This window comes from Corythoichthys intestinalis, chromosome 3 (genome assembly GCF_030265065.1).
Source record: "Corythoichthys intestinalis isolate RoL2023-P3 chromosome 3, ASM3026506v1, whole genome shotgun sequence".
Taxonomy (NCBI): domain Eukaryota; kingdom Metazoa; phylum Chordata; class Actinopteri; order Syngnathiformes; family Syngnathidae; genus Corythoichthys; species Corythoichthys intestinalis.
In genome coordinates this window covers 27,755,745-27,776,333 of record NC_080397.1, presented here as the reverse complement: position 1 = coordinate 27,776,333, position 20,589 = coordinate 27,755,745, and the positions used below count along the sequence as shown (strand labels likewise).

At 38.6% G+C, this 20,589-nt stretch overlaps 1 protein-coding gene across 6 annotated transcripts in view; it reads left to right on the top strand.

Annotated features, from left to right (window-relative positions):
- The window catches only part of slc23a2 (solute carrier family 23 member 2), a 94,559-nt gene that overhangs the window by 45,935 nt on the left and 28,035 nt on the right, over nt 1–20,589 (top strand). For all 6 annotated transcript variants that reach the window (XM_057831346.1, XM_057831345.1, XM_057831343.1 and 3 more), the window contains 5 exons: nt 4,673–4,771; nt 13,200–13,316; nt 14,718–14,875; nt 17,081–17,169; nt 18,639–18,706. In XM_057831346.1, the coding sequence (XP_057687329.1) occupies nt 4,673–4,771; nt 13,200–13,316; nt 14,718–14,875; nt 17,081–17,169; nt 18,639–18,706 (531 nt within the window). The remainder of the gene's footprint in view (nt 1–4,672; nt 4,772–13,199; nt 13,317–14,717; nt 14,876–17,080; nt 17,170–18,638; nt 18,707–20,589) is intronic.

The window sequence follows — 20,589 nt, the reverse complement described above, 5'->3', positions numbered from 1 at the left end:
TCTGGAACCGGTCTTCTGCATGTTCCAAGAACAAGAACCAAGCAGGGTGAGGCAGCATTTAGTTATTATGCACCTCTCCTCTGGAACAAGTTACCTGAACGTCTGAAGTATGCTCAAACTGTTAGCTTTTTTAAATCAGGGCTAAAAACGCTTTTGTTTAGCACTGCATATCCATAACTGTATATATATTTCAATCTACTTGCTTTCTATTCCTCTTGTGCTTATCTCCATTGCTGATTTCAATTATTATTACTAGTAGTAGTTTTTGTTTTATTTTTATTTATTTTTATTCTATTTGTTATTAAATGCGATTTTTATGTATAATTTATTTCCGATTTTGATTGTCTTGGTTTTTACGTTGTATTGATTTAAATGTGATTTTTATGATCTTCATGTGATGTAAAGCACTTTGAATTGCCTTGTGTTGAATTGTGCTATATAAATAAATTTGCCTTGCCTTGCCTAAGATAAAAATGACAGATAATTTGAATAATAAATATAATTTCTTGCCTCTTATTGCTGGGTTGAAACAAAAGTGGTTGTGATGTGTCTGTAAACGAGGGTCTCCAGGGTAAAACAGACAAATTAAAAATAGTCCGGGCGCATATTGCATTGTGAGACTGCTATGGCAGCATATAGACGTATTGTTCTATCAAACACAACAGTTCTTTTGCTTAAAATGCAGCAGATTATTTAAAAGCGGGGGGCATGGGCAGAAATTGCTTATCAGCCTTGTGTTTTTTTCCCGCCATATATATACACTCACCGGCCACTTTACTAGGTACACCTGTCCAACTGCTCGTTAACACTTAATTTCTAATCAGCCAATCACATGGCGGCAACTCAGTGCATTTAAGCATGTAGACATGGTTTAAGACAATCTCCAACAGTTCAATCCGAGCATCATTATGGGGAAGAAAGGTGATTTGAGTGACTTTGAATGTGGCACGGTTGTTGGTGCCAGAAGGGCTGGTCTGAGTATTTCAGAAACTGCTGATCTACTGGGATTTTCACGCACAACCATCTCTAGGGTTTACAGAGAATGGTCCAAAAAAGAAAAAATATCCAGTGAGCGGCAGTTCTGTGGGCGGGAATGCCTTATTGATGCCATAGGTCAGAGAAGAATGGCCAGACTGGTTCGAGCTTATAGAAAGGCAACAGTGACTCAAATAACCACCCGTTACAACCAAGGTAGGCAGAAGAGCATCTCTGAACGCACAGTACGTCAAACTTTGAGGCAGATGGGCTACAGCAGCAGAAGACCACGCCACGTGCCACTCGTTTCAGCTAAGAACAGGAAACTGAGGCTACAATTTACACAAGCTCATCGAAATTGGACAATAGAAGATTGGAAAAACGTTGCCTGGTCTGATGAGTCTCGATTTCTGCTGCGACAATCGGATGGTAGGGTCAGAATTTGGCGTCAACAACATGAAAGCATGGATACATCCTGCCTTGTATCAACGGTTCAGGCTGGTGGTGGTGGTGTAATTGTGTGGGGAATATTTCCTTGGCACTATTTGGGCCCCTTGGAACCAATTGAGCATCGTTGGAACGCCACAGCCTATCTGAGTATTGTGGCTGACCATGTCCATCCCTTTATGACCACAATGTACCCAACTTCTGATGGCTACTTTCAGCAGGATAATGCGCCAAGTCATAAAGCTGGAATCATCTCAGACTGCTTTCTTGAACATGACAATGAGTTCACTGTACTCAAATGGCCTCCACAGTCACCAGATCTCAGTCCAATAGAGCATCTTTGGGATGTGGTGGACCGGGCGATTGGCATCATGGATGTGCAGCCGACAAATCTGCATTAACTGTGTGATGCCATCATGTCAATATGGACCAAACTCTCTGAGGAATGCTTCCAGCACCTTGTTGAATCTATGCCACGAAGAATTGAGGCAGTTCTGAAAGCAAAAGGGGGTCCAACCCGTTACTAGCATGGTGTATACCTAATAAAGTGGCCGGTGAGTGTGTGTGTATATTATATATATATATATATATATATATATATATATATATAATATATTAGGGATGCAACGATACAGTTAACTAAGTAAAGGTTCGGTATGATTTTTCGATATGATGGACACAATTTTCGATTCGATTCAATACATTTAATGCTCTGAAACAAAAAATACAAGTGTTATTTTTTTGGGTTGTTTTTTTATTTTGCTAACCAGCAAAAATAACAATGCCGTCATATAAACATACATTTTAGTGCATAATATTATATGCTTACTTCTTGCTGATCTGAAGAAATTTTGTATAAAAGTGCTGAGAACAATCTTTACTGTTTGTAAAGTAAGGCGAAGCACACTGTTGATTGCTACAGCTCTCTTAGCACCTAGGTTTACCACATGAGCAAAATATACTATTTGTGGTCTGAGTCCATCTGTGTCACGTACTGAATTAACATTATTTGCAGCATTATCTACAGTCACTGGTATGGATTGATTTGGCCTGCTTAAGTTTCATTCATTCACGGCAGTTTTTAATTCGTCAATGTAGTGTATGGATTACGTGTCCCATGATCACTCTGGGCTCATGCATCCAATGGCATGGGATCTAACGTAGCACATCTGATGTGTACATACTGTACGTTTTAGGAAGGAACATACAGTCATTAAGGCCTGTAATTTTTTCTTGAAGTACTAAGTCAAAAAGAACGCCCAGTTTTTTTTTTTTTTTTTTTTTAATTTTTATTTTTTACCAAGCAACATTATTGTGCTATCGTAATTATCAGTGTCCTTAAAAACCTTTCTGAGTTTATTCAGTTTGAATGATTCATTTAAATTTTAATTTAATTGCTATATAAATAAGGAGCTACAATATTAGTAAAATAGAAACATTTACATATTTTGTAAATGCAATTTTATGAAATTATTGCTTGGCTAGTAAAATTCAAGAACATGACAAAAAAAAAAAAAAAGGTGTCCCAAAAACGTTGAATGAAATGATGTGGAAGTGCCATTTCAATATTTTATTCAGAATAAGACATAGATGACAGGTCAAAAGTTTGAACTGAAAAAATGTATGATTCAGATTTTAGGGGAAAAATATGTTGATGATTTTAAATTGCATGTTGATATATCTCCAAAAAGGCCTTTTTTATCCACTGTGAGGCATCGTTTAACAACAATCTGCAAACGTCAGGGGATTGAGTGACCAAGTTTAGAAATGGGAACGCTGTCCCATTCTTTTCTCATACAGTATATGCCTCTAATTGTTCAACTGTCTTGGGCCTTGTTTGTCTCACGTTCCTTTTTATGATGTTCCCAATGTTCTCTATAGGTGAAAGGTTGGCCATTTCACTGCTCAGATCCTTTTCGTACGCATCGATGATGTTGAATAAATGCTGAGTGTGGTTTGCCATTATCATGTGGAAAAATAAGTTATTCGCTGAAAACTTACGTTGTACTTGTCTTCGTGAGTCTGGATGGCACGGGGTCCCTGTTTTCCATAAAGAACTTTGAATGATAAAGTTTTCTAAGGAGGACCAAATGGGACAGAATGAAATATATAAATACATCTTTAAAAAATACTTACATATGTGATTAATTCATTAAAATGGGAATTTAAAAAAACGTGCCATTAAATGTCATTAATTCATTAAAATACTAGTCCGTTTAATGTAAAAAAAAATAATTAAGAATTATTTGACTATTAAATGAATTATTTTATGCCCATGTGTTGCGGCAACTCATGAATTTTTTTTATGTGTCAAACTCACTCATCAAAGTCGGTGGGTTTGCAAAAAGTTTGGGTATGCAAAAATCAAAGGGACTTACATTTCCAATAAAGATGCATGATAATATCGATAATTATCGGCCGGTAATGGCAATGACGTCACACCGATAATCCAAATTTTTAAAAAATTCAATCGATAATGCAATCTGATAATTCTATACTTGATTTAGCCTCCAAATGTTTGCAACTGACACAGTTTTGTCCAATTCTGCGCTAGTGCCTCAACCCCTCCTAAAGGTATTTTTGTGCAATTAAGTATTTACTTTGTAAGCATTATTAAAATTAATTAATATACATTGATTCGATGTTGGAATTTACTATATGACACATCACATCATATCACATTTGATGTGGAAAAAGTAACGATAAATTCTATTTTTGCACAGTAACATTTTCTCTTGTTTATAATATAAAATTTTATATACCTATCTTTTCAATAGTTATCGGCTTGACGTTATCGGTTATCGGCTGGATGGAGGAAGCAATTATTGGTTATCGGTATCGTTGGAAAAATGCATTAATATGCATCACCAAACTCAAACTGATCAGTCTTGAGCCGAAAACAATATGCTGCAAAGGTTTAGTATTTTCCGGCTGAGTTAAATCACAGATCAAATTCAATCCAATAGCAAAAATGTGGGCAGATTTCAAACAGAACACAAGAGTTAAATTGATGCGTTTTCTCAATATAAACTTTTGATATGTTATCTAAGTTATATTTGGAATAAAATATTCAAATTTGGTCCTTCCACATCATTGCATGTAGTGTAGATTTTAATTCATAATTTGTATAAGGTCCCAACAGTTTTAGAATCCTCTTTGTGCTATTATACCGTACAGTGGTTAAACTGTGATGGAAGTGCAATTAATTCTTTTATACACACCAGTTTAAACATTGAAAATCTGTGACTAGGTGGTGGTGAATGGAGTGGGAGGAGCCAATGGGGACCAGGATACAGAGAACACTGAGTTGATGGCCATCTACACAAAGGATGTCCAAGGAGCGGAAAAGGTAATCACAACAATATTCGGTGTAGCTCGCCATGTTACAATCACAGACTTGAATGTAATACAAGCTCTTAATTCATAAAAAAGAAATACAATACTGCGTTATGTGACGATGAAATTACAAAACATGACAAAAGAAGGAATAGAATCTCCTCATTTTTTACCATAAAAGTTTGTCTGTAGCTATTTTTGCTGTTACGTGATCAAAAGTAGAACATGATTTGATGTCTCACAAAATAACGGTATCTAAGGAAAACAAGCTTTCTTGTGTGTGTAAAACTAAATATGTCAAGCAAAACATCGAATTTGAATGTCTTGATTGAAATACTTATTATGAAAGAAAAAAAAGGATTGTGAAAGTGCTTTTGCAAAATTGTTTTCGTATTATAACGTCCTTCTATCACACGTACCCTCTTTATACATACATGTATATACTAGGGGTGGGAACCTCTAGGTACCTCACAATATGATTTGTGATACAATGTTCATAATAACAATCTCAAGATATGGCGGTATTGTCATTCTAGAATATTTAACAAAACGACTAATAAACAAAAAAAAAAACTATTTTCATCCTTCTGCTGTGAATTGGAATGAGTTTATCCCTAGGCAAAATAGTGAGCTAACATAGATCTTATTCTAATGGAAGATTTTGGTAGCAACCTATTGGTTCCTTTAAACAGTGCAAGGGGGCATATTGATCACCTTTTGGGCTACAAAGTATCTCAATATATCACCTTTTCATTATATTGTCACACCGCTAGTATGCACATACGCTTTTAGAATCTAGTGCCTTCCAATGTCTTGGCAGTTCTCTGCCCCATCATTACTGTGACAAGCTATTAAAAAAAATCTTCAGGGATCCCTTAGTCATTACACTGGTTTACAGTCTTCAATTTTAAGCCGGGCGAGACACTCTTTCACACCTAACTGTCATAAAAGCAACTTTATTCATAAAGATGTTCTTGACAGTAAATGGGTGAAACCATAGACTTCATAATATACAGTGTAACACAAAAGTGAGTACACCCCTCGCATTTCTGCAGATATTCAAGTATATCTTTTCATGGGACAACACTGACAAAATGACACTTTGACACAATGAAAAGTAGTCTGTGTGCAGCTTATATAATAATTTATTTTCCCCTCAAAATAACTCAAAATATAGCCATTAATATCTAAACCCCTGGCAACAAAAGTGAGTACACCCCTTAGTGAAAATTGTCAATATTAACATACAACATGTCAACTGTCAATATTTTGTGTGGCCACCACTATTATCCAGAACTGCTTTTACTCTCCAGGTCATGGAGTTGACCAGAGCTTCACAGGTTGCCACTGGAATGCTCTTCCACTCCTCCATGACGACGTTGTGGAGCTGCCAGATATTTGAGACTTTGCGCACCTCCACCTTCCGCTTGAGGATCCCCCAAAGATGTTCTATTGGGTTCAAATCTGGAGACACGCTTGTCCAGTCCATCACCTTTACACTCAGCCTCTTCAGTAAAGCAGTCATCATCTTGGAGGCGTGTTTGGGGTCATTTTTCTGCTGGAACACTGCCCTGCGATCCAGTTTCTGGAGGGTGGGGATCATGCTCTGCTGCAGTATTTCACAGTACATGTTGGAGTTCAAGTTTCCCTCAATGGAATTTAACTCTGCAACACCTGCAGCACTCATGCAGCCCCAGACCATGACATTCCCACCACCATGCTTGACTATAGGCATGACACACTTATCTTTGAACTCCTCACCTGGTCGCCGCCACACATGTTTGAGACCATCTGAACCAAACAAATTAATCTTCGTCGCATCAGACCATAGGACATGGTTCCAGTAATCAATGTGCTTTGTTGACATGTCTTCAGCAAACTGTTTGCGGGCTTTCTTGTGTACCGTCTTCAGAAAAGGCTTCCACATGGGGTGACAGCCATGCACACCAATTTGATCTAGAGTGTGGCGTATGGTCTGAGCACTAACAGGCTGACCCCCTCACCTCTTCAATCTCTGCAGCAATGCTGACAGCACTCCTGCTACAATCATTCAAAGAAAGCATTTGGATGTGACGCTCAGCACGTGCACTCAGCTTCTTTGGACGACCAACCTGAGGCCTGTTCTGAGTGGACCCTGCTCTTTTAAAACGCTGGATGAATTTAGCCACTGTTCTGCAGCTCAGTTTCAGGGTGTTGGCAATCTTCTTGTAGCCTTGGCCATCTTCATGACTTCAGACTACAAATTTGAACACACCTGCTCCCTATACTTACTTGGCCCCAGTAACACTAAAGAGTCACATGACATTTTGGAGGGGAAATGACAAGCAGTACTCAATTTGGGCATTTAGGGATGTCGTTTCTTAGGGGTGTACTCACTTTTGTTGCCAGGGGTTTAGATATTAAGGGCTATATTTTGAGTTATTTTGAGGGGAAAATAAATTAATTCTATTATATAAGCTGCACTACTTTTCATTATGTCAGAGTGTCATTTTGTCAGTGTTGTCCCATGAAAAGATATACTTAAATATCTGCAGAAATGCAAGGGGTGTACTCACTTTTGTGATACACTGTATTATGAAGTCTATGGGAAACTAGGCATGTGCTGATTACCGGTTTCAAGGTATAACGTGGTAGGAAAACGTCAATGTTTCAAAACCATAAAAATTTTCTGTCATACCCTCCCGAAGGTATTAGCTATTTTTTATGTCCCAGAAATGCATGGAGAAATCCCCCCCCCAGAACACAGAAAATGAAATCGCTGGTATGGGAATACTTCGGCTACAGAAAAGTTAGACGGCCGCATCTTAGAGGAGGGCCAACCGACATGTAAAACATTTGTGGAGGGTGGCTGCCAAGGAAGCAGTACCTTCAATGTGATTTCACATCGATACATAATTAAAGGTTAGTAAACATGAACGTTTCCCACCAGCTACAAGAGTTAACTTGTTTTTTCTCTCTGGCAACGGTCTGTGTTGAGAAAGAATTTGTGTATGATGTAAACATGAGTCATACACACATGCTTTTTATGGAAAATAATTCAATTATTTTTGTTTTGATGGTAATAATTTTGACCTGTAGCTGTGGGTTTAGGCTCACCTAAAGGACTGCATTTATTTTAATTTTATTTAGAATAGATAAGTTATTTCATTTTTTTTTTGTAATTTATTTTAACTTACCATTATACTTATGCTCCAATTTGCTAATATGTTTTGAAAAATAAAAATCCTGTACAAAGGAAGTTTTTTTTTCTTTCTTTTTTTTAACCCAGATATCTCTAACATCTTATAAAACTTAATTGCAATACCGTGAAACCTTGATATTTTTGCTTAAGGTTATCATACCGTCAGAATCTCATACCGGCACATGCCTAGGTGAAACATACTGTACATGGAAGGGAAAACATTCATGCTGAAAGACTGTAATATTAATCTTAACCTCATTTCAACGTGAACGTCGATTTGTATTATTCTAAAAGTGTGTTTTATGTATAAAATGTCGCCTCAGTCCTATAGTCACACAATCACATCAGAATTTGAAAAAAAAAATGCATTCCCCTGGTCACAATCGCAGTATTATCGTCACTGAATAAAGTGGATTTTTCTTAGTTTTCAAAAGGAGAGGTGCTTGAGTTTCTCTTGGTTATCTTTCACTTAAACCAGTTTATTTTACTCAACACACAGCATAATACAGTACAAAAAAAAATAGTGCTGAGCTGCAACTGCTTCACGCTGATAATCACTTCTCTCACCACCTCTACCCTCTTTCTCATGCAAATATTCCCATGTTGTCACTGTGACAGTGCACTTTCTGATTCTGAGGAAGTCACATGTTGGATCTGTTTCCCCCCAAAACCTTAAGGTTCTAGGCTATTTAGTCTAAAAATAAAATCTGAGTTTTTTTTTCCAACTAAAATTTGATTTGCATTTTCTTCCAAGGTTTTTTTCTCTAGAAGAACAAAAGAACAGCTGTGTCTTAAATGTCATCTTTTTCTCTCTCCCCTTGTTTGTGCTGTCAGTACCCAAATACATAGTTATAACGGGTCCGATCACGTCATTTTCAAAGTATCGGAGTCGGCAAAAAAATATCGCCCATGCCTTTTTTTAATATATATATATTTTTTAATTAAATCGTTTTCTAATTGTATTTAACGTTACAGACATAATATGTTACACTCATCCAGAGTCTTTAGTTTAGGCTTAAGGTAGGGTTATCAATTTTATCCCGATAACGGCGGTAATTAATTTTTTTTTTTAAATGTATCACGTTAAAATATTTAACGCAATTAATGCATGCGCTGCATGACCTACTCACGCATTGTCACGCTCAATCTGTAATGGCGCCGTTTTACCTATATAGAGAGATGAAAGGATGCGCAAAATGAGTAGAGTGAATTTTGGCAGCCTCTGGAGCCTTTTTTTTAATTGGCTAAAGCCTTACAATCCCTCCCCCTACGATTAGAAATATCATGGGAAGCAATGTGGGGAAGCAAGGTAGTAATTGATCTTTTTCTTAACACCTTCTGTTATTTCCCAACGCAGAGAAGATATATCAATTGGTAGCACTACGCACAGTCATGGTTCCACTTCCCATCATGCATTTGGGCATGGCCAGAGTATCATTTACTGAAAGCTCAACAAATACACTAGATGGCAATATTTAGTCACAATATACAAAGTCACAAGTCTTTCTATCCGTGGATCCCTCTCACAGAAAGAATGTTAATAATGTAAATGCCATCTTGAGGATTTATTGTCATAATAAACAAATACAGTGATACCTCGGCTCACGAACGCTTAAGCTCACGAACTTTTCGCCTCAAGAACATTAAATTCGCGAGCATATAGTCTCTGCTGGCGAACTAGTTTTCGGCGGACGAACCAAGCCACGCGGTCGGACAGCGCCACGAGAAGCTGACGCACGCTCACGGCGTCCCAGTTCGTCCCCTCCCTTTCGTTGAGTGCGGACGTGGTTTGTGTTTGATAGACATTTTGGACCATATTGAGTGTACTTTTGCTATTATGGGACCGAAAAAGAGTTACATACAGTCCTTATGGAAGGTGACTCGTGTTACCAATTCGCCCTCGACTGGTAATTGGCGGTGCTTTCAGCTTCCCACCGTCGTGAGAAGTGGACCGGCGAGTCACGTTGGCTCGTTGTCGTCGGTTGTCTTCGGTGCGCCCGATGGCGGCTTGCATACAAACACCCAGAGGTGTCGGATGGCTTTTTGTGGGCACTTTTATTAACAACCAAAAGCATGCGGGGGGCACAGCAGTGGAGTCTACGCTAACTGCGCACTTTGCCGGTAACACTCTCCTTCCAAACAGTAACTCCCTCCCTCCTCCTCCCACTCCTCCCACTCCCATACCATCGCAAAGGTAAATAAAACAACTTTATTATACAGTACAGTTTATTTCTTTAATTATAATACAATAGCACACTTATTATACATAAAATAAGGTATATTTTTGTGTAGTTTTAAGGCTTATTTAGTAGAAAATTATGTTTTATGGGGACCTGGGAACGGATTATTCTCATTTTAATGGTTTCTTATGGGAAATAAATGTTCGGAAGACGAACTTTTCGCCTCACGCACACTTTCTGGGAACCAATTATGTTCGTGAGCTGAGGTATCACTGTACAGTACTTATGTACTGTATGTTGAATGTATATTTCGTCCGAGTTTTATTCATTTTTTTCTTAATGCATTGCCAAAATGTATGTGATCGGGAAAAATTATCCGGAATGATTGGAATTGAATCGGGAGCAAAAAAAAAGCAATCGGATCGGGAAATATCTGCAGATACTCAAACTAAAACGATCTGGATCAGATCGGGAGCAAAAAAACATGATCAGAACAACCCTAGTAATAACCACACCAGTGGTTCTTAACCTGGGTTCGATGGAACCCCAGAGGTTTGGTGAGTACGTCTAAGGGGTTCGCCAAAGGTTAAGACACACAGGGCCCCATTTTCATACGCTAAATAAAGTCAAAGTGAGTTTTTAGACTGATTTGCCAACAATTTACAGGCTAAATTCTATTTTTTTTTTTTCGACTGCTAGCCCTCTATCTAATTTGCTCGGTAAAAAGTTGATTCACACTTGGTATGACGAGGTATAACAGATCTACAGACACTGTGAACTGTGCACAAAAAGGAAAACATTTGCGTCAAATTTTAAGTAATGAAAATGGTATACAGTGGGGTAAATAAGTATTTAGTCAACCACTAATTGTGCAAGTTCTCCCACTTGAAAATATTAGAGAGGCCTGTAATTGTCAACACGGGTAAACCTCAACCACGAGAGACAGAATGTGGAAAAAAAAAAAAAAACAGAAAATCACATTGTTTGATTTTTAAAGAATTTATTTGCAAATCATGGTGAAAAACAAGTATTTGGGCAATACCAAAAGTTCATCTCAATACTTTATGTCCCCTTTGTTGGCAAGAACGGAGGCCAAACGTTCTCTGTAACTCTTCACAAGCTTTTCACACACTGTTGCTGGTATTTTGGCCCATTCCTCCATGCAGATCTCCTCTAGAGCAGTGATGTTTTGGGGCTGTCATTGGACAACACGGACTTTCAAGTCCCTCCACAGATTTTCTATGTGGTTGAGATCTGGACACTGGCTAAGCCACTCCAGGACCTTGAAATGCTTCTTACGAAGCCACTCCTTTGTTGCCCTGGCTGTGTGTTTGGGATCATTGTCATGCTGAAAGACCCAGCCACGTCTCATCTTCAATGCCCTTGCTGATGGAAGGAGATTCATTCTTTTCTTTACACAGATCAGTCGTCCTGGTCCCTTTGCAGAAAAAACAGCCCCAAAGCATGATGTTTCCACCCCCATGCTTCACAATGGGTATGGTGTTCTTCGGATGCAATTCAGTATTCTTTCTCCTGCAAACACGAGAACCTGTGTTTCTACCAAAAAGTTCTATTTTGGTTTCATCTGACCATAACACATTCTCCCAGTCCTCTTCTGAATCATCCAAATGCTCTCTAGCTAATCGCAGACGGGCCTGGACGTGTACTTTCTTCAGCAGGGGGACACGTCTGGCAGTGCAGGATTTGAGTCCCTGGCGGCGCATTGTGTTACTAATAGTAGCCTTTGTTACTGTGGTCCCAGCTCTCTGTAGGTCATTCACTAGGTCCCCCCGTGTGGTTCTGGGATTTTTGCTCAGTTCTTGTTATCATTTTGACGCCACGGGGTGAGAACTTGCATGGAGCCCCAGATCGAGGGAGATTATCAGTGGTCTTGTATGTCTTCCATTTTCTAATAATTGCTCCCAGAGTTGATTTCTTTACACCAAGCATTTTACCTATTGCAGATTCAGTCCTCCCAGCCTGGTGCAGGTCTACAATTTTTTCTCTGGTGTCCTTTGACAGCTCTTTGGTCTTGGCCATAATGGAGTTTGGAGTGCGACTGACTGAGATTGTGGACAGGTCTTTTATACTGATAATGAGTTAAAAAAGGTGCCATTAATACAGGTAACGAGTAGAGCCATGTTAGACCTCGTTAGAAGAAGTTAGACCTCTTTGACAGCCAGAAATCTTGCTTGTTTGTAGGTGACCAAATACTTATTTTCCACTCTAATTTGGAAATAAATTCTTTAAAAATCAAACAATGTGATGTTCTGTTTTTTTCCCCACGTTCTGTCTCTCATGGTTGAGGTTTACCCATGTTGACAATTACAGGCCTCTCTAATCTTTTCAAGTAGGAGAACTTGCACAATTGGTGGTTGACTAAATATTTATTTGCCCCACTGTATGTGATGCAAGGATGCAACAATAAAATGAGAACGTAGACTTGACAACAAACAAAGTAACATTTTGAAATAAAATAAGTTTCATTTTTCAACGTGAAAGTCAACAGCTAAAGTCAAAATTATTTGTAATTATTTGAAATTTGGACAGGAACTCTCTTAGATGTTAGCTTGCTAGCTTAGCTATATCAGTTTTGAATTTGAAAGAAATTGCTTTTTCATTCAATTCAGAAGGTTTCAGTGAAAGTGCATGTAAAGCTCATGGGGTTCTGTACCTTATGTAGGTTAAAAAAACCACTGACTTGCAAAAAGAAACACACACTTTTTTATGGAATAATCTTTTAAACTAGAAAAGAAGAAGAACTAGAAAATTTCTGGAGAAATTGCGATGGTAGCTTTATTGTATATTAGGTCACTACCTTTTGATATGGGGGCATTTCAGGGTCACTTCCGGTTGATATCGTGTCACCTCCGAATAACATGTTGCTAGCTTTCTTTTACTGGCTGGAAAAAAAGCCTCAAATTAATGATTTTTTTTTTCAATCATTTGCAATTATAAAAGTGGGAATTCATTCATAAAATCAATTAATCACCTAGGCCTAGTTGTAAGTTTGTTTTCCTATTCAATAAGTTGTGAATGATGTTCTACAAGTATGCGCATGTTTTTCTGTATGTATCTAGAGCTCAATTTCAGAGACTTTGGACAGCTCAGACAGCACTGATCCAAGGAGGATGGACATGATCTATATCATAGAAGACACGCCGCCTTGGTACCTTTGTGTGTTTTTGGGCCTACAGGTAAAACCTAAACACACACATGTTGACCGATCATTTTATTATTATTATTGTTAGCTGTTGTTTTTTTTATGTTTTTTTCCAGTTGTATTTTCCCTTTACTGGCTGTTTATACCATTAACCTTCAGGTTAGCGTGATTTAAACAAGTTGTACGGCACAAGATTGGAAAGGGAGGGAGAAGAATTACTAATATGCCTCTTGAAGTTGTCATTGAAATTCATATCTAGTGCCAGATGATAAACTATGCGAATTGGAAGTAAATAATAATTATCCTTCTCTGTTAGTCAATGATGAGTATCATTTTAATCGTCTTGGCTGAATTTGTTTGAAAATAATGTTCCAATAAAAGTTTTTCCTAGATACACTGAATGATCGCCGCCAGCCTTTCATGTCAAAATGGACTGGACGTCTTTTACTATCAATGAGTTCATACTTAAAAAGAAAATTGAATACCGTATTTTTCAGACTATTAGTAGCATTTTTTTTCTCCATAGTTTGGCCAGGGGTGCGACATACACTGGAGCGACTGATATGTGAAATTACTAACAAATTATTTTGTTTCATGCTATTTTCACACTAAACCTCAAGAGGGCGCTCAAGGCCTGTGTTTCAACATACGCGGTAACTTATAAAAAACAAACAAAACAAATGAAAACAAAATGGTACAATCATATTCTGTAGATTAAAAGCTGCAAGTAGTGAAATATGCAGCCAAAAACTGTAATCGAGCAGCAGAAAGTTTAGAGTTCGTGAGAAACTGTTGTTCTCTATTTTATTTTTATTTTAAATTGCTTTTCAAGTGGACATGTATGTTCTTGGTGTTGGATTTTAGCAAATAAATTCCCCCCCAAAATGTGACATAATAGTCCGGTGCGACTTGTTTTTTTTTCATCTTGATTGCGCATTTTTTGGCTGGTGCGATTTATACTCAGGTGCGACTTATTGTCAGAAAAACACGGTCAATATATTTTAAATACTAAATCCTTTGGATATTTTGGCGGGATCTTTTAGCTGGCAGCAATCAAATGATCACTGCGTGCCCTCCCAGTCAAAATGGATTACACGTCTATCGCCATCAATGGCAGCCAATGAGTTGATACTTAAAAATAGGAATAAATGAATGCGTTTTGAAACCCCAATCTTTTTTTACCTAATTCTGGTCTTCTAAAAATGACTTTATACTGCCCGATTCCCGATCACTTGATCGGAGTGGGGACATCCCTACACAAAAGCAAATTGCAAATAAATCATTCTTTCATTTTGATTTTTTCTCTAATGCAATAATTGCCTTTGACTAATAAAGTTAGGAAAACATTGGTTTAGATAGACCAAATTTAGTGACCAGTGAGGGGAAAATGATAGTGTAAGTGTGCCTAACAAAATTACCCGTCTTTTGTTTGCAGCACTATTTGACATGTTTCAGTGGAACCATAGCGGTGCCATTCCTCCTTGCTGAAGCAATGTGTGTTGGCTTCGACCAGTGGGCTACGAGCCAGCTCATAGGGACCATCTTCTTTTGTGTTGGGATTACAACCCTCTTACAAACTACGCTGGGCTGCCGGTACAGACACACCCATTTGCCTCCAACCCTGTTCTTCCACTTTCAAGCTCTAAGCAAGCAGTTATGGCTTTTGTTGTCAGTGAGCCAACTCCGCTAAGTCTTCTTATCATGCAATAGTATTTGTAAGTGAGTGCTTCACTGAAGTGCCTGAGCATGGATTAGCACACAAGTCCCCTTAGCTGTATAACTGGCCACACTAATCTTAAAACAACGTCTTCACCAAGATGGATACGGTTATACAGTGATACCTCAAGATACAAAGTGAAGTCGTATTGGAGTGGCTTTCATATCTTGATTTTGTATCAACAGGTCGCAACCAAAATTTTACATTAGAATAGTATCTACGTTAGCTCACGGCTGCCATTAACTGTCCTAGGCATCCAATTCATTTTGACTGGATTGGACGTTTAGCGCAGTCTGAAACCCGACCATTTACATGGGCATTTACAGGTCACTTTCTGTTCATTGTAGAGCATTTACAGGTTACTTCATGATGATTTTGAGTCACTTTCCTGTTCATTTGGGGACATTCTTGATAGGGATATCCCAATCGCATATTTTTGCACCCGAGTCAGAGTCACCCAATTTTGAGAAACTGCCAATACAGAGTCCCGATTAGATACCAAAAAAAAGTGTTTAAAAAAAAAAAAAAGTTTTGAACATCTGTCCCACTGTGCCGCCTTCATAATGTGAATTATTTTTAAACAAAAATAACGAAGAAAAATGCTTTTCTTTATTTAATGCTGCATTGAGTGAGCCCACTCAAATTCACACACGCTTTGACGCTTACGCTGCTGAGAACAGCCTCTCACTTACACAGTTAGTTTCCAGAGCACACTACTGCTATTGTTTAACAAACTAAACGATGATTGACACATTTGGGCGTTTGATGTTAGAGCTACCAAGCTTCTCTGGAAAGATCAAAGGTACAAACCTGTTGCTCAACAGAAATTTTCAACTTTTATACTCCAGGGCACTGCTGACCAAAAAAAGCAGCAAGAGGGAGAGTGAGAGGCTGTACGGGCATGAAGCAGAAAAACATGAATATTTTTTAAATTAAAATCCCGATCCTTTTCACCCGATTCCCATCCTCTAAAAAATGGGTGCGATCGGCCTGATTGCTGATCACATGATTGGATCGGGGCATCCATTAATTCTTGAGTCACTTCATGCCCCTAAATCAACAGGAAGTGACCCATAATTGCCCGGAAAGGAAAAGGAAGTGACCAAAAATTAGCAGGAAATGAGATGAGGTGCGCCAAATTTAATTTATTGCCTGGCATTGGCCGCCACTGACGGCAATTGACGTCCAAGTCGTTGGAAGTGGGAGGGTAGCAGCAAATGAACATTTGTTCATTAAAAGAACATTTATACATTCGCTGCTATTCCTCCCACTTCCAATGGATTGGGAGTCTACCCGTGATAAACTAATTCCAATTTAATGATGAAAATAGCTTGTTTTTATGTTTGTTAGTTTTTTTGTAATTTTTTCCTAGAATGATTCCCTGACTCATGTATCAGTGTATCGCCATATCGTGAGATCATCATTATCATGAGGCTTGTATTGCAAATCGTATCATGTACTCAGAAGTTCCCACGCCTAGTTTTACGTGTCATCCACCTAATTCGTTCCAAGCGCTACTAAAACGCCACATTTTATTTTATAAAAAGGGTAAAAGAAAACTGAATTAAGAGGTAAAAACATATCTAATATAGCCAACCTTACCGTTAATATAATAACATGATACAAAAAAAAAAATGTGCCGGTGCGTTAACCGAGCTCAGACAGTTAAGGCAGGTGGCATGAAAGAAGCAATGTTCATGCAATGTGAATTCTACTTCCTGGTCAGTTGAAATGTGAAAGTACCTTTTTAGTACGGTAGCAGAGTTTAATAAAAACATTTCAAGATGACTAATTTTGTTATTATTATTATTATTATTATTACCTAATTGGGTGCCATTGATGGCGATAGATGTCCAAGCCATTTTAACTGGGAGAGCCTGGCAGATGGCTCTTAGCCTGGCAAGTTTAATTGGATTTGGGTGTCTGTCCCTTTCATTGGCAACAAATGAGTCAATTTGAAATGCTATTTCAAAGTCATCTTGAATAGACTCTGGCTCACCCGTGACATCAATGGGTGTTATAGAAAATAGATGCTGGATTCTTGTTTAAAGTGCCATTATTCGGTTCTTGCTTGTGCGCAGGTTGCCGTTGTTCCAGGCCAGCGCGTTTGCCTTCCTTGCCCCAGCCAGAGCCATTCTGTCACTGGACAAGTGGAAGTGCAACAACACAGGTGAGACAACATGCAGTGCATAGTATGTAGATTGTGTCATAGACTTCATAATACTGTATATTGACAGGACACATGGCGCGGAGCCGATTTATAGGGGGCCTATTTTTTTTTTTTTTTTAAATTCAAATATTTTCTAAACCAAAACTGCTACCGACCTATAACCAAAACAGGCACCTACCTTAGGCATATATGAGTCTCCATGAGCAGCGGCATCAAAAAATTCAGTTTTTCCCTTATAAAATCCTGATTAATTATTTTTTATATAAGTATGACAAAACTTAATATGGCTATAGAAATTCTCAGATTTTACACTAGATGCAAAAAAAAAAAAAAAAAAAAAATCACCAAATGCACAGATAATCACCTATAGTTTCAGGATCAAAAGCAATATTTAACATATCATATATGTACATTTTTGCCCAAAACAGCAACTTAATTTTTTATTTAGTGCAAACTTGACATATGTTTTCAAAAGCTTATAAACTACTCAATTTTCACATCAGAAACGTAATACTCGAGGAAAGCATGCAGAATCAACTATAGACAATATTCAAATAAATTATAAATTCTATTTACAATCACAGCTTATTATTTATTGAATTCCGATGTCACTATGGGTCATGGGGAGAGATGGCCGCTTGAGGATAGCCCAGCTCTCCCTTCTCCAGAACTCCCCTGTCTACCAGCTCCACCAGAACATCGAACATCACGGTGGGCGGGTCAAACCTCTCAAGGTCCAAAGCGATCTTCATATTCTCCTGCTGGGCAAGCTCCTGCTTGGCCTGGACCTTCCTGGCCAGGTAGCTGTCGTTCGTCGGCGGGTCCGGCTAGTTCCCTGGCAAGCTCGGCCAAGATCTCCTCCTCATCCTCTTTCTCCTCTAACTTGCCGCGGTCCAGGTCGGCCTGCACATCCCCAGGGAAGAACCTGACCAGCTTTGGCAAGTGCAGGCGCTGGGCCGGCCTATTGCTGACCATGAAGTTCTTTACGATGGTCCAGTAATTGGTGCCACACATGTTGCGGCGCTTGCCAAAAGAATGCTCTGTCGGCTCAGAGTTGGCCTTCTCCATTCACACATACTTGACCCCGGGGATCTTGCGGAGGGTGATGTCCATGCAGGAGGCGGGCAGGGCATTGCCCATTTCCCATGGTGGTTAAATTATAATTATAATTAGTTATAATTCATTTTACGGAAATATTTCAAAGAAGCAAAACAAAGACCTTTTTAAGTTAAAAAATCTTGTGAATATATGCGTAAATCCCGTTTTTTTTTTTTTTTTTAATAGTATGAAAGTGAAACAGTCTAGATTCAAATAGAGAGGTAATTCGGATTGGGATCTCTTTCTGGGGAAGTGACCTGTCAAGTAATTGTGAAGTCTATGATTGTGTGTGTTTGATCACATGCTGCTTTACTCAGATCTCTGTCAGTGGTTATGACCGTCATTGCAATCTTTTGTCTCTGTCTCCTTAGATATACTAGAGACAAACAGCACCGAAATTCTTCACACAGAACACATCTGGCATCCTAGGATACGAGAAGTGAGAAATACAAAACATGCACACAAGTAAAAGTTTTATTGGGAAGTTGTTAGAACATGTTCAAAGCAAAATAGGAAGTGAAATGATATTATGTGAGCCAGAAAATACACTTTCGTAAGCATTAGCGTAACATGTTATAACATTTGACTTGAATAACTGCTTACCAAACAGTAGTTGAAGAGCTGCCAACTACTGCTGTCACGATCCTAAAACGTTCGGCTCAATAGCAATACTCAAAAAAATAGTTGATACTCAGTAGCATTTTGGATATTACATAAAAAAAACAAACCCAAAACTAAATGGGTTTTTTTTTTTTCTTTAACTCTAGTTAAAGTGCCATTGGTGTCCAATTATTCTTCTGTTGTGAATTAAAATGAGTTTGTCACAAGTCAAATGCAATGCATTTGAAATGGAAGGGCTAGCTCATTCATTTGCTGCTAGCCCTCGCACTGGATTGGATGTCTATTGTCATCAATGTCAGCGAATGAGTTTACAAGGAAAATGCAAAAATTACTATCAAGAGTGGTCATAAAATAAAGTTTACTCCATAACATTTCTGGTGACCTGTCGTAGTGCAAAATCAAATAACTGATTATCGATAGTTTTGCAAGCAAATACCGTATCTGGATACAACATTTCAGTATCAATACTTCCGCCAATCCTGCCAGGGCACTAATGTACATTTGACTTTGTGTGGCCATGGGGCTTGATTTAAAGTTGTACTTATGTATTATTCATTCCAATGTTTTGCTTACGCAAACCCAGTTTAGTGACCGCTCCACAGCAACTTACAGTATCTCACAAACCTGAGTACACATACTATCTTTTCATCGGACAACACTGAAGGTATTACTCTTTATCACAATAAAAGTAGTCAGTTCACAGCTTGTATAACAATGTAAATTTATTGTTCCCTCAAAATAACTCAAAATGACACCATTAATGTCTAAACCAATGGCAACAAAAGTGAGTACATCCTAAGTGAAAATGCCCTAATTGAGCCCAGTTAGTAGTCATTTTCCTTCCCCAGTGTCACGTGACTCATTAATGTTACACGATCTTAAGTGCGAAGAGGTAACAAGTTCGTTAAATTTGGTATTATGGATCTTACGCAACCGGTCACTGAAAGTTCAACAAGGCACCTCATGGCCAATAGCTCTGAAGATCTAATAAACAGAATTCTTACTCTACATAAACATAGCCTTAGCTTTAGATTGCTAACACCCTGAGTTTGCAGCACAGAGCCCAAGACCATCCAGCGGTTTAACAAGACAGGTTTCACGCTTCGCCATGGTCGGGCAAAGAAGCTGAGTGCATGTTCTCAGCGTCACATAACATCTGGAGGTTTTCTTTGGAACATCTATATACGAGTGCTTCCAACATTACTAAAGATGTTGAAGGTTTGGGAAGTCAGCCTGTCAGTGCTCAGACCATACGCTGCACACTGCATCGTATTGGTCCGCATGGCTGTTGTAACAGGAGGAAGCCTTCTCTAATGATGATGCACAAGAAAGCTAGCAAACAATTTGCTCAAGACAAGCAGACTAATGACATGGATTACCGGAACCATGTCCTGTGCTCTGATGAGATCAAGATAAACTTACAGTATTTGGATCAGTCGGTGTCATGCGTCTATGGCGTAAACCAGGTGGAGTACAAAGACGAGTGTGTGTTGCCTACAGTCAATCATGGTGGTGCTAGTGTAATGGTCTGGGGATGCATAAGTGTTGTGGAGGTCCAGTTCATTGGGGAAACATGAATGTAATGTGACATACTGAAGCAGAGCCAGATTCCCTACTTCTGGAAATTAAGCCATAATGATCCCAAACACACCTCCAAAATGACCGCTGCCTTTCTAAAGAGCCGTAGGGGAAATGTGATGG